The 14112-nt window shown below is 42.9% G+C and overlaps 1 protein-coding gene across 4 annotated transcripts in view; it reads left to right on the top strand.

Annotated features, from left to right (window-relative positions):
• Window positions 1-14112, top strand: part of cracr2b (calcium release activated channel regulator 2B) — a 211833-nt gene that overhangs the window by 184955 nt on the left and 12766 nt on the right. For all 4 annotated transcript variants that reach the window (XM_068046019.1, XM_068046022.1, XM_068046020.1 and 1 more), the window contains 2 exons: window positions 9921-10002; window positions 11986-12100. In XM_068046019.1, coding sequence (XP_067902120.1) covers window positions 9921-10002; window positions 11986-12100 — 197 coding nt within the window. The remainder of the gene's footprint in view (window positions 1-9920; window positions 10003-11985; window positions 12101-14112) is intronic.

Below are 14112 nucleotides of genomic sequence, written 5' to 3'. Positions count from 1 at the left end.
AATGTTTGAGGATGGAGTGCCAATCAAGTGGGCTGCTTTGTCCTGGATGGTGTCCAGCTTCTTGAGTGTTGTTGGAGCTGCACCCATCCAGGCAGTGGAGAGTATTCCATCACACTCCTGACATGTGCCTTGTAGATGGTGGACAGGCTTTGGGGAGTCAGGAGATAAGTTACTCGCCACAGGATTCCTAGCCTCTGACCTGCTCTTGTAGCCATGGTATTTATATGGCGACTCCAGTTCAGTTTCTGGTCAATGGTAGCCCCTAGGATGTTGATGGTGGTGGAGTCAGCAATGGTAATGCCATTGAATGTCAACGGGAGATGGTTAGATTCTCTCTTGTTGGAGATGGTCATTGCCTGTCACTTGTGTGGCACGAATGTTACTTGCCACTGATCAGCCCAAGCCTGGATATTGTCCAGGTCTTGCTGCATTTCTACACGGACTGCATCAGTATCTGAGGGGTTGCAAATGGTGCTGAACATTGTGCATTCATCAGCGAACATCCCCACTTCTGACGTTATGATTGAAGGAAGGTCATTGATGAAGCAGCTGAAGATGGTTGGGCCTAGGACACTACCCTGAGGAACTCTTGAGATTTTTTTTGGTTCTGTTTTGGACTGTCAGTTGGGATGTGGACAGTATTTTGAAAGGAGTTTAAAAAATCAACCTGCCGTGGACAAAACCCCAGCTCAGCTTTTCCATCGCTTTGAGAAGCTCTTAGAAGCGCGTGTAAGAAATAGAGAAATTGATGCTATATTCCTCCTGAAAAGCCTGCCAGAAACCCCTGTTGCCGCAATTCTCCTGGAAAACCTGCCAAACTGATCTTCAAAGTCGCCTGAAAAGAACTGTTCTGGAAAGATCCTAGTGACAGCCGTCTACGCGTATCTGGGATGCTAGAATAAAGGGACAACTGACATATTTCCACATATCTTTTTTTTCTTCAAGAATTAGCAAGTATTTGGCCAAGGTATTTTTTTTCTTTTTTTGTTCTAGAACTCTAAAGAGAAAATCCCTTTATTTTTCAGTTAACCGGTGTGTGTGTGTCTGGGAGGGGCTAAGGTAAAAAGGGAACTTTCATATTTCAATCTGTGTGTTAATGCTTTGCTTCGTTACTGGTTAAGTCTTGTTTTATAATCTGATAATTTTGTTGTTTATGAAAGAAACCTGGTTGGTGTATTTTATTCTGGGATAAAGAGTAGAGTATATGATTGAACACATTGGTAACTGGGTAAACATTTAAATGTATGTTGTGACCTGTGGAGAAGTGGAACTAGAAAAGACAGTGCACTCCTCCCACCTCGGTCGTAACAATTGAAACGTAGAAGATCCTGAGGGGTCTTGACAGTGTGAATGTGGAAAGACTGATTCCTCTTGTGGGAGAATCTAGAATTAGGGATCAATTTCCCCTAGTGTAGGTGGCTGGTAGGAGAATTGTGGGGATGTGGTAGGGAATATGGGATTAATGTAGGATTAGTATAAATGGGTGGTTGATGGTCGGCACAGACTCGGTGGGCCGAAGGGCCTGTTTCAGTGCTGTATCTCTATATGACTCTATGTTTTAAAATTTCAGACAGCGATGAGGAGAAATTTTTTCTCTGAGGGTTGTGAGTATTTTGAACTCTCTTCCTCAAAAGGTAGTGGAAGCAAAGTCTTTAAATATCTTTAAGACAGAGGTAGATAGATCCTTGCTAAGCAAGGGGGTGAAAGTTTTTCGGGGGTAGGCGGGAAAGTGGAGTCGAGGTTACAATCAGGTGAGCCATGATCTTATGGAATGCTGGAGCAGGCTCAAGGAGCTGAGTGACCTACTCCTGCTCATAACTCATATGTTCATATTGTTGTCGCCAAGGTGAAGAGGGGGTCACAGTCACCTCGCTTGCCCTTCCTCTTATTTGACCACAACAGGGATTATTCCTTTTAAACAGTGGTTGTGCTTACCATCTCAATGAGTGTTTTACCTTTTACCTTTAATGTGATCGTGAAAGAACCAATTGGACAGGTTTTCTTGTGTTAAAGAAGGGAGGGAGAGAGAAAACGGAACTACAGACCTATTAGCCTGACATCAGCAGTAGGGAAAATGTTAGAATCTATTCTAAAGGATGTGATAAATGGACACTTGGGCAATAATGATCTGATTGGGCATAGCCAACATAGATTTATGAATGGGAAATCATGTTTGACGAACCTGTTGGAGTTTTTTGAGGACATTACTAACAGAATTGATGAAGGGGAGTCAGCGGACGTAATGTACTTGAATTGTCAGAATGCTTTTGATAAAGTCCCCCACAGGAGGTTTGTTAGCAATATTAAAGCACATGGGATAGGAGGTAATATACTGGCATGGATTAAGGATTGTTTAACAGGCAGAAAACAGAGAGTAGGAATGAATGGGCCATTCTCACATTGGCAGGCTGTGACTAATGGGGTACTGCAAGGATCAGTACTTAGGCCCCAGCTGTTCACAATATATATCAATGATTTGGATGTGGGGACCAAATGTAATATTTCCAAGTTCGCGGATAACACAAAACTAGGTGGGAATGTGTGTTTTGAGGAATATGCAAAACGTCTTCCAGGGAATTTGGACAGGCTTAGTGAGTGGGCAAGAACGTGGCAGATGGAATATAATGTGGAAAAATGAGAGGTTATCCATTTTGGTAGGAAGAACAGAGGTGCAGAGTATTTCTTAAATGGTAAGAGATTAGAAAGTGTAGATGTACAAAGGTACCTGGGTGTCCTCATCAATAAGTCACTGAAAGCTAACATGCAGGTGCAGCAGGCAATTAAGAAGGCTAAAGATAGGTTAGCCTTCATCGCAAGAGGATTTAAGAAAATGAGTAGCCAAATCTTGTAGAGAACCGTGGTTAGACTGCACCTGGAGTACTGTGTGCAGTTTTGGTCCCCTTACTTTAGAAAGGATATTATTGCCGTAGAGGGAATGCAATGAAGGTTCACCAGACTTGTTCCTGAGATAGCAGGACTGTCTTATGAAGAGAGATTGGTGAAACTGGGCACGTATCCTCTAGAGTTTCAAAGAATGAGAGGTGATCTCATTGAAACCTACAAAATATTTAAAAGGATAGACAGGTTAGATGCAGCTAAGATGTTTCCCCTGGTTGGGGACTCTAGAACCAGGGGGCACAATTTCAAAATAAGGGGGAAGCCACTTAGGACAGAGGTGAGGAGAATTTTCTTTACTCAAAGGGTTGTGAATCTTTTGAATTCTCTACCCCAGAGGGCTGTGGAAGCTCTGTCATTGAGTATGTTTAAAGTAGAGATTGACAGATTTCTAAATACCAATGACATAAAGGGATATGGGGATAGTGTGGAAAAAGGCATTGAAATGGATGATCAGCCATGATCGTATTGAATGGCAGAGCAGGTTTGATGGGCTGAATGGCCTACTCCTGCACCTATGTTCCTAAATAAGAAAGAGGTAAGTTTATTATACTCAACAAACTAAGCCCGATCTAAAGTAATAAAAAAAATGCGACACATTCATGCACTCATTCACGTGAGGATCACACGCACACAAATAGATTACAAAGTGGAAAGTAGTTTTCTTGGTTGGATTAAAGTCCAGAATAAACAAAAGTTAAATACACAGTCTGAGGTTGGATGGTTCGATGGTCTTCCGGATGGAGTTGTATTCTTGGCTGGTCAAAGTGCATTTTGTGATTGGCCCACTTTGATCAGGGTTTTCTTGAAGGCAGAATTATAGGTGGCTCTCTTCCCCTGGTCTCTGGCTGCAGCAGTCTGAAGGCTTGGAGGGTTCACAGTTGCAGATGGTTTTCAAACTAGATGTTTTCTGGAGAGAGAGAATGGGAGGCACACAGCCTTCTCTGCTGCTGCAAACTCAATTACTGCTTGTCTTTTGTCTGTGTAACAAAACTCCCAGTTTTTTCAGAGATGCATAGATCTCTTGACTGCTTGACATGACTGCTTCAGGGTATTCTCCAGAACCTCCTAAATTGATACAAGGTGTAGAATTGGCTTCACAGGCCCAGGATGCCAATATTTTCACTCGGAGGGGTTTGCTCTTTCAAAGTCAATGTGTCAGGATTGCTTTGACGGTCATGCTAATGAAACAGTCCTAGGTAATTCAACTACTTGGAGCAAGTCATTGTTCTGGGTCCAGGGCTTCTCAGATTTCTGGTTCCGGTTGGGCCTTGGAATGTGCAAAGATGTTTCAGATGCAAATTTCGGTGGCCATCTTGGCTGCCAATTTTTTTTTAAAGTTAATTGTAGGATTTTCTCCATTAAAAGTCTAATGTTTCCAACCAATAAATTAATATTTCTCATTTGGCATATAGCATTTTCTTGACAATATGTTCGTATGTATTCCAAATTATGGCAAAGAGAAATTTTTGATGACTGTGTTCAGCATTTGTACACTAGTATCTGATGGTATTTTAGGGCCTAGCTGACTGCCCATTTTGTTTTCTCTATAGCTGCAGCAATCATTTCCTGACATCACCATGAACAAAAGATTAGCTGACTCAGTACTGGCTCGCAAGATTTTTGGTCTGTGTGTCTCGTACAATACTGGGAAGTATCACCTACTGAGACACTAGTGAGCTTCATTTTAGCATTTTTAAAATGCAAGATTACCCATGACAGGTACATAAATTAAATGGAGTGTCAGCTGTGGCTCAGTGGTAGCAGACTTACCTTTGAATCAGACTGTAGTTAGGTTCAAGTCCCGCTCCCCAAACTTGGGCACAAAACCTAGGCTAAAGTGCAGTACTGAGGGAGTGCTGCATCATCAGAGGTACTTTCTTTTGGATAAGACCTTAAATTGATATCCCGCCTGCCTTCTCAGGTGGACGTAAAAGATCCTATGACACTATTTCAAAGTAGAGTAGGGGTGTTTTTCCCAGTGTGATTTATTCCTCAATCAACATCATTATAACCAATTATCTGGTCAAACTTTTCATTGCTATTTGTGGGACCTTGCTGTGCACCTATTTCCTACATTTCGACAGTGACTACACTTCAAAAATACTTTGGCTGTAAAGCACTTTGCGACATCCTCAGGTTGTGAAATGCAAGCTATCTTGTGGAACGAGCACCAGGAGGTAGGGTTAAATTTTGTGCACCCACGAACCCACTCCTCGCATTGGCGGATTGTGGATTTACTACTTTTAGAGGGGATGTGTGAATTATTGTTCTGCATTAACAATTCTTTAATTTAAATAACATTTAGCAATATCTCAGTGATTATCTCAGTGATTCTAACAGTTAATTTTTTTGAAGAGCTGTAACTTGTTTGTTTGGTGAGGTGTGGAGACAGGCCATAATTAACAAAGAACCATTCTTGATTTAAAACTGAACTATGCTTGTGATCAGCAACTGCCTCAGTAAAGGAAGAGTGGGTCTGTCATCCTTAAACACCCTCTAGGAACCAAAATACTTCAATGTGATTGTATTTAAGGATCTAATCATTCTTGGGAACTCTCACATGCACAATAACAGCAGCCCGGTGTCAGGAACAACCCATCCTATTGTTCCCAGTAATTAAAATGATACAATTAATTTTGAAAATGTTTTAATAGAAAGAAAAAGCTAACATTGTATCTGTTTCTCCCAATCCATAACAGACAAACACCATCTGAGATTTCTTATTCTAGTCTCAGATCCAGACCCCAAGTTGCACTCCAGAAAATAACGTTCCCCTGAGAAGGGATAAATGGGTAACAGCATGAAACACCCTGCATCCCTTTACAAATTTCCACCTAGACATAGACATATACAGTGGGTCATATAGAAAACTGGATTATGACCTTTTCATTTTGACTCCCTGTGCCCACCAACCCCCCTCTGTCCCCCAAGTTCGGTTTGCCAATCCTCCCGGCATGTCCTTCAGTCTTCACGAATTAAAGGCTAATAAGAACATAAGAACTAGGAGCAGGAGTAGGCAATTCAGCCCCTCAAGCCTGCCCCGCCATTCAATACAATCATGGCTGATCTCATCTCGGCCTCAACTCCACTTTCCTGCCCATTCTCCATAACCCTTCAACCCATTTCTAATTAAAAATCTGTCTATCTCCTCCTTAAATTTACCCAGTGTCCCAGCATTCACCGCACTCTGGGGTAGTGAATTCCACAGATTCACGACCCTTTGAGAGAAGTAATTTCTCCTCATCTCTGTTTTAAATCTGCTACTCCTTATCCTAAAACTATGACCCCTTGTTCTAGATTGCCCCACAAAAGGAAACATCCTCTCTACATCTACTTTGTCAATCCCTTAATCATCTTATATACCTCAATTAGATCTCCTCTCATTCTTCTAAACTCCAGAGAGTAAAGGCCTAAACTGCTCAATCTCTCTTCATAAGACAAACCCCTCATCTCTGGAATCAAGCTAGTGAACCTCCTCTGAACTGCCCCCAATGCAACTACATCCTTTCTCAAGTAAGGGGACCAAAACTGTGCGCAATACTCCAGGTGTGGTCTCACTAATGCCTTGTACAGTTGCAGCAACACTTCCCTACTTTTATACTCTATTCCTTTAGCAATAAATGCCAAATTTCCATTTGCCTTCCTTATCATCTACTGTACCAGCAGTACTAGTTTTCTGCGATTCATGCACGGGGACACCCAGATCCCTCTGCACCGAAGCACTGTGAGGTTTCTCTCCATTTAGATAATAATTTGTCTTTCTATTCCGACCAAAATGGATAACCTCACACTTATCCACGTTAAAATCCATCTGCCAGATTCTGGCCCATTTATCTAATCTATCCGTATCCATTTGTAGATTTCTTATTTCTTTATTGCAACTTACTGTCCCACCTATTTTAGTGTAATCTGCAAATTTGGCTATAGTACCTTCTATCCCTGCATCCAAGTCATTAATATAGATTGTAAATAGTCTACAGGGCATTGCTGAGAGCAACCAAAAATCAAAAATCAAAGGAGCATTAAAATAATTTACATTAACGATTTGGACTTTGGAATCAAAAACATAATTTCTAAATTTGCAAATGACACCAAATTTTGGGGGGAGGGGGGTATGGCGGGGTGGAGTGGTGGGGATGGGGATAGTCAATACTGAGGAGGCCTGCAACAAATTACAGGAGGACACTTGCAAATAATTGGCAAATGAAGTTTAAGATAAATATGAGGTAGTACATTTTGGTAGGAAGAATTACTTGGAAGGTGTGAATCTAGGTGGGGTAGAGAAAGAAAGGGATCTTGAAGTATAAATACACCAATCACTAAAAGATGCACCACAGGTTAGAAAGACCATAAAAAAAGAAAACCAAGCACTAGGCTTTATTTCTAGAGAGATAGAATTGAAAATTAGGGAAGTTATGTTAAACTTGTATTGAACCTTGGTTAGACTACACTTGCAGAACTGAGTGCAGTACTGGTCACCATATTATAAAAAGGATATAGAGGCGCTGGCGAGTGTGCAGACAAGATTTACAAGGATGATACCAAAATATATAGATATACATATCAGGAAAGGATGAAGAGGCTGGGTCTCTTTTCTGTTGAATAATGAAGGCTAAGGGGTGACCTGATAGAGGTATTTAAAATTATGAAAGGTTTTGATAGAGTGGATACAGAGAGAATGTTTCCACTTGTGGGGAAGAGCATAACTAGATTGTCAATATGAGATAATCACCAAGAAATCCAATAGGGAATTCAGAAGAAACCTCTTTATGCAAAGTGTGGTAAGAATGTGGAACTTGCTACCACAGGGAGTGGTTGAAGCGAATAATATAGACGCATTTAAAGGAAAGCTAGAAAAGCAGATGAGGGAGAATGGAATAAAGGGTTACTATGATAGATTTAGATGAGTTAAAATGGGAATAGGCTTGAGTACAGCATAAACATTGCCATGGACTGATTCGGCCTCTGTATGTCCTTTGTAATTCTATGTAATTTTTTTCACAGAATTTTCTTTGAACACTTTTGTTTACTAGTTATTAAAATATTGGATATGAGAAAAAGGCTGCTTGACTGACAGTCAAGAATTATCCAATTGGGTAATCAAGCATCTATTTGCTTGCTGGTTGCTTTGGGAATGTTGTGCATAAGGACATGTTGGGCGAGCAATGGTAGGAGTGTGTGGGACAGACATTGGAGACAGAAGGTCATGTGATGATACCTCCAGGAGTACGTCCAAGCAGAGATGGCAGCCCTATCCAGTGCAGGCTGGATCCAGATCCCTGCCTCTATGAGCTCTTTCGGACTGCGCTGCTACTCTGGGATTCAGCCAGGAGCCAGTGGGCCCAACCAATCTGGAAGCATCTTATCTTGATGAGGTAACCAGAAGAATAGCCTATTGGGTGACCCTGAATTCTCTCAATGCTGGGTGCATGTAAAAACAGGAAGGCTTACTATGGGTGGCTGCTTATGAGATGGAAAAAAACTGATTAAGTTTTACAGCACAAGCTGATCTGTCACTGGGATCATTGAAGGTGAGCTTATGCTGTCTTTATTGCATCTGCAGCTGCAGGCCTGTGGTTGAGGGGCAGACACATGCAACCCTTGCAGAATAAAACCGTCCACAGTGACATAGGTTACAAAATGCCTATTAACACCCCCTGATGCTGTGTTTGAGAGGGTTAGATAGATTATCCCTTCCCCCCTCCCCCCCCCCCCCCCCCCATTATGCCCCCCTTCCTTGGTTGGCAAGTTCATTTCTTTAGGTTACATTAGGAACTGATTTGGACTAATTGAAGGGCTCAGTCTGGGTCCTGCCACTTTGTGGTACAATGCATTACTGCATCAGCACACCAGAACTGCCTTTCTGATCTTTAACATGAACTCGGTTATGTTTCATGTAAATTGGTCGTAGTGAGGATTTTTTTTGTTAGCACATTGTCAATTGACTGCATGGTTGTTCTCTGTTTTCTGACTCAGAAGGTTGTGGATTCAATAGTTAAACTTAATGACTTGAGTACTCAATCCAGGCTAACATTCAGTGTAGTACTGAGGGCATGTTCAAAGGTAAGACATTAAGCCGAAACTGCATCTGCTTGTTCAGATTGATGTAAAAGATACCATGACATGTTTTTAAAGGGATGGGAAGTTCTCCCAGTGTCCTTGCTATATTTATCCTTCACCCCCAAAGTGAATTATCTCATAATTTTTCTCATTGCTGTTTGTGGGGCCTTGCATATGGGTAAATTGCCAACTGCAGTTGGCCTCAAAACAGTCACTATACTTAAAAAGTAAATGAATGGAAAATGTTTTGGGGCATCAGAAAGATGTGAAAGGTGTCATATATGTTTGTTATTTGGACATCATATTGAAGCTTGCCATTTTAATGAATGGGTCCATCAAAATAACACACACAGAAATTCAACATGGGTGCTTTAACCAGTACACTAAAAATAGCACACAAGAATGTCGACTTGGCAATGCCTCCACCTTTGTAATATTATCCCCTGTCCTTTTGCGTCTGTCTGAGGAATAAAGTTTGAATGTGTTGAAGTGACCAGACAACATCACTTCTCTCTAAATCAAGGCTGACACTCCAGTACAGTACTGAGGGAACACTGCACTGTCGGAGGTGCTGTCTTTTGGATGAGACGTTAAACCGAGATCCCATCTGCTTGCTTGATGAATGTAAAAGATCCCATGGCAGTATTTCAAAGAAGAGCAGGGGAGTTATCCCCAGTGTCCTGACCAATATTTATCCTCAATCAACATCACAAAAACAGATCATCTAGTCATTTTCACACTGCTGTTTTTGGGAGTTTGCTGTGTGCAAATTGGCTGCTGCATTTCTTACATTACAGCAGTGACTACGCTTCAAAAGTACTTCATTGGTTGTAAAATGCTTTGAGATGTCTGGTGGTCATGCAAGGCACTATATAAATGCAAGTCTTTTTTTTAAATCAATGATGTGTTATAAACTGTTTCTTCTGTGCCATTCTTTTCAATTTTTTTTCCTCTATTGCCAGGCATTGATTTCCAAGTGAAGAGTTTGGAAGTAGACAAAACCCGTGTGGCACTACAGCTGTGGGATACTGCAGGGCAGGAAAGGTAACTGACCCAATATCCTCGTCCCTGGCTAACATTTCATTTGTAGGGAACATACTTGAGCATAACCAGCTTTAGGATTGAACTTGGCTGATTTTAAAACTGATTTATATCCATGCATGTTGGATGACCACCTGGCTGTATTTTTGGGAGTTGTGAGAGAAGATCCCTATTGTTAAAGGGAGGATCAGAGATTCCCCTGAATCATTGGGGACGTATGTTATGAGGGATAAATATGTTCCAATGGATATCAGTGTGCAAAAACTATCTCTCCAAATCCATCTACACTATGACTGAGATTCTTTTAATATATTAATTTCTATAGTATACAGTTTGGCTGCAGTCTTGGCGATTGTTGTGAATGACACACATGGTGAGAGAATTCCCAGCAGTTATAATCATCACCAGAAATGGCTTTGGGTCGTCTCCTACTCTGCCTCAAACCCCACTTATGCACATGAAAAGAGTCTCTGACAAACTTCCACCAAAGTTACTATGTTGGAGGGGAAGAAGGCCTGAGGAAATTCCTGGCACTTGTCTCCATTAACTGTTTTCTTCTCCTTTAAAAAAAAAAGGAAACTATTTCATTGTTCTTAATTTGTGTCAGTGGCTGTGTTCCTACCTCTACAAACTGGTACCCATATAGCCGATCAAAAAACCCAAATTCCTCATCAATTGTGTATGGTCAGGGATTTTTTAAAAAGTCATTTCTGGTTATGGGCATCGCTAGCAAGGCCAGCATTTATTGCCCATACCTAGTTACTCTTGAGAAGGTGATGGTTGTGGGCTGCCTTCCTGAGTTCTTGCAGTCCATAAAACTGTTAGGTAGGGAATTTCAGGATTTTGTTCCAGCAACAGTGAAGGGATTGACCGACCTATACTGAATATGCAGAATGGCCAATGTTAAAGAATATTTGGGATTGTAGAATTAAACATGGGGAATGTGGGTAGGAGGAGAAATAGAGATAATGTTAGCTTCATATGAGAAAATGGGGAATCGACCAATATACATGTCTGAGCCACCGGAGAAAGAAAACTTGAACTTTACTCATGTTGTATCTCTACAGATGGTCCTCAAGATCTGCCTTACATACTGTACCATGTAAATGAACAATGTGTATGGTTAAAACTTTACCGCAGAGCATATAAGTAATTACAATGTGTCTTAAGCTTTTCTAAAATACAGTTGCAAATCTTAAATTGATAGCTGATGTGTTGAAATATTTGGCTGAAAAAGATAACCCCATATGTCATAAACACAAGTGTTAGTTTATTCCATCTGCCCACATCCACCTTATTTACTATCTCCAATCTCTCACAACCCTCCAAAATATCTGTGCTCCTCTAATTCTGACCTCTTCTGCATCACTTATTTTAATTGTTCCACCTTCAGTTGCCTAGGTCCCAAGCTCTGGAATATCCTCTCTACACCTCTCCATCTTGCTTTCCTCCTTAAAGACACTCCTTAAACTCTACCTCTTTGACCTCATATCTCCTTTTGTGGCTCAGTGTCATACCTTGTTTTACAATACTCCTGTGATGCACCTTGGGACGTTTTATTACATTAAAGGCGCTAAAATATAAATTGTTGCTGTTCCTGATATAAATATAGAACAGTGCTTTAGAGGCAAGGCAGTAGTCTCACTAGGGTTTACCCGGTATAAAATGTCAAGGCTAGACTACAAACCTGAAATTACTCCTTGGTATCAGTAAATTTTAATATATAACACTTTATGTGCTCGGTTTGTTTGTTTTTAACTTTTTTAATGTATTTATTAATGTATTTAATGTGGTGATGTTTACATGATGAAAAAATATGGTGCTATCAGAGAAACCATTTATAGTTAGTTAACAAGAAAATAAGTGTCAATCTTAGAAAACAGTTAAATTCATCTGGGTGACAAGGCAGGCGGTCTCCTGACATTTTTTTTAAGAAACTGAGGCCGATTTTGGTTGAGCTGTTACATTGTGATGTTTTCTTTCAAGGTTTCGCAGCATAACCAAGCAGTATTTCCGCAAAGCTGATGGCGTGCTGGTGATGTATGATGTTACGTCCGAGGCCTCGTTCACTGCTGTCAGGAACTGGATGACGAGTGTCCAGGTAGGAGAGTGAAGAATTTGTGAATGTGCAGTTATTGCTCTTCTAACACAGAACATACGAACATATGAATTAGGAGCAGGAGTCGACCATTTGGCCCCTTGAGCCTGCTCTGCCATGCAACAAGATCATGGTTGATCTGATTGTAACCTCAACTCCACATTCCCACCTACTCCCAATAACCTTTCACCCCCTTGCCTAGCATGGATCTATCCACCGCTGCCTTAAGAATATTCAAAGACTCTGCTTCCACTGCCTTTTGAGGAAGAGAGTTCTAAAGACTCACGACCCTCTGAGAGAAAAATTTCTCCTCACCTCTGTCTTAAATGGGTGACCCCTTATTTTTAAATAGTGACCCATAGTTCTAGATTCTCCCACTAGGGGAAACATCCTTTCCACATCCATCCTGCCAAGACCCCCCAGGATCTTATATGTTTCAATCAAGTCGCCTCTTACTCTTTTAAACTCCAGCAGATATAAGCCGGGGTGGGGGGCCCCCTAATCGCTGCCAGGGAGGTCCTCCAGAGATCCTGGCTTGCCCCAAAGGCAAGACTCCTCCGACCTTGCTAGTAGACCGCCAGGCTTTACCTGGCAGTATCTCCCTTCAGTGGCGAGCCCCTCTGCCTTCTGCAAAATTGAGGTGGAAGTGCAAAGAGGCCCTTAAGTGGCCATCAATTGACCACTTAAGGGCCTCAATTGGCCTGGGGTGGGAAGGCCATCCTCGGCCTTCCCTGCCCCAAACAAAATAGCAGGGGGCCTGGGCATGTCAGGAAAGGTGCCCCTTGCAATTTTGTTTGCCGCCTGCCTGTAAGGGCAGAGGGCAGAACAAATTTCTTCCCATAGTATTTAAAGCACAGAAACTGCCATTCAGCCCAACATTTCCATGTTTTTACGGTACAAGAGCCTCCTCCTAACCCTTTTCATATAAACATGGAACACGGACTCGTCCAGGCCGCAGAAATTATTGGCAGCCTGGGAGTCCATGAACCTACTTAAAAGCCTATTGCACGGGACTGCCCTGTGCAGCACTTTCCAACCCAGGTCCCGATGTAAAGGGGCAGGACTCCCATGTAGAGAGACCTCCAGTGGAGTTTCCCCTCACCACCAGAGAGCAACACGGTGTGCCACGGTGCGTCCGGGTGGCAGACAAGGGTGAGGAAGTGGAGAGTGTGCAGGAGCAGCCCGTAGAGGAAACACCTCCGCCCGTTGTGAAACGGCACAGTCGTCATTTCCGAGATGTGGCTCAGGCTATGCGGGACCGGCTCCCGAGGAGGGATTCGGGGCTTGGGTCCGATGAACAGTTCCGGCCAAGTGGGGGTCAGCTTGGCTGGGAGTGCTCCACACTCCCGTGTCCCCTCGACACCCACAGTGAGGGGCTTCCCAGAAGATTCGGCTTCTCCTCCACCTGTTGGTCCGTCCCCAGAGTCGGCAGCTGGACAGCCAGGGCCACCTTCTCCGCCAGTGGGAGAGCACCCTGACTGGAGGTGATCATGTTCCAGACTCTGAATAGATCCCAGTAAAAGACAGGCAACTCCCTCAATGAGGTGCGGCTAGCGTTTGCCGCCCGGAGCTGCTTGTTGTCGTGAAGGCAGTGCCCCGGCAGAAAAAGTACGTCACCAGTGCTTACCATCTGGGAGGATGCTCGATGTACAGGTATCTCTGCAGGGTCCGAAGGTGGAGAGTCGCAGCCTGGGTATGGACACGCACCAAGGACTGACTGCCCTCCTCAATTGGGATCGACTCAGGACTGCGGCAGAGACCCAGTGTTTCCTCTTGCTCCAGAAGAAATCAACGAGCTTCTTCTGGATCTTGGTGGCACATGCAGGGGGTGGGACCAAAGTGACCAACCGGTACCGCAGCATCGAGGTCACCAGCTGGTTTATGGCCAGCGCTTGGCCCCTGTAGAAAAGCACTCGGAGCAGTCTTGTCCAGCGCCCTAGCCAAGTGGTGACGTTCGCCTGCCAGGCTTCCTTAACAGGGCTCAGGTGGACTCCCAGATAAAGGAGGTGCCTGGT

The sequence above is a fragment of the Heterodontus francisci genome, chromosome 14 (genome assembly GCF_036365525.1).
Source record: "Heterodontus francisci isolate sHetFra1 chromosome 14, sHetFra1.hap1, whole genome shotgun sequence".
Taxonomy (NCBI): domain Eukaryota; kingdom Metazoa; phylum Chordata; class Chondrichthyes; order Heterodontiformes; family Heterodontidae; genus Heterodontus; species Heterodontus francisci.
This window is presented reverse-complemented; position numbering and strand designations above follow the sequence as displayed.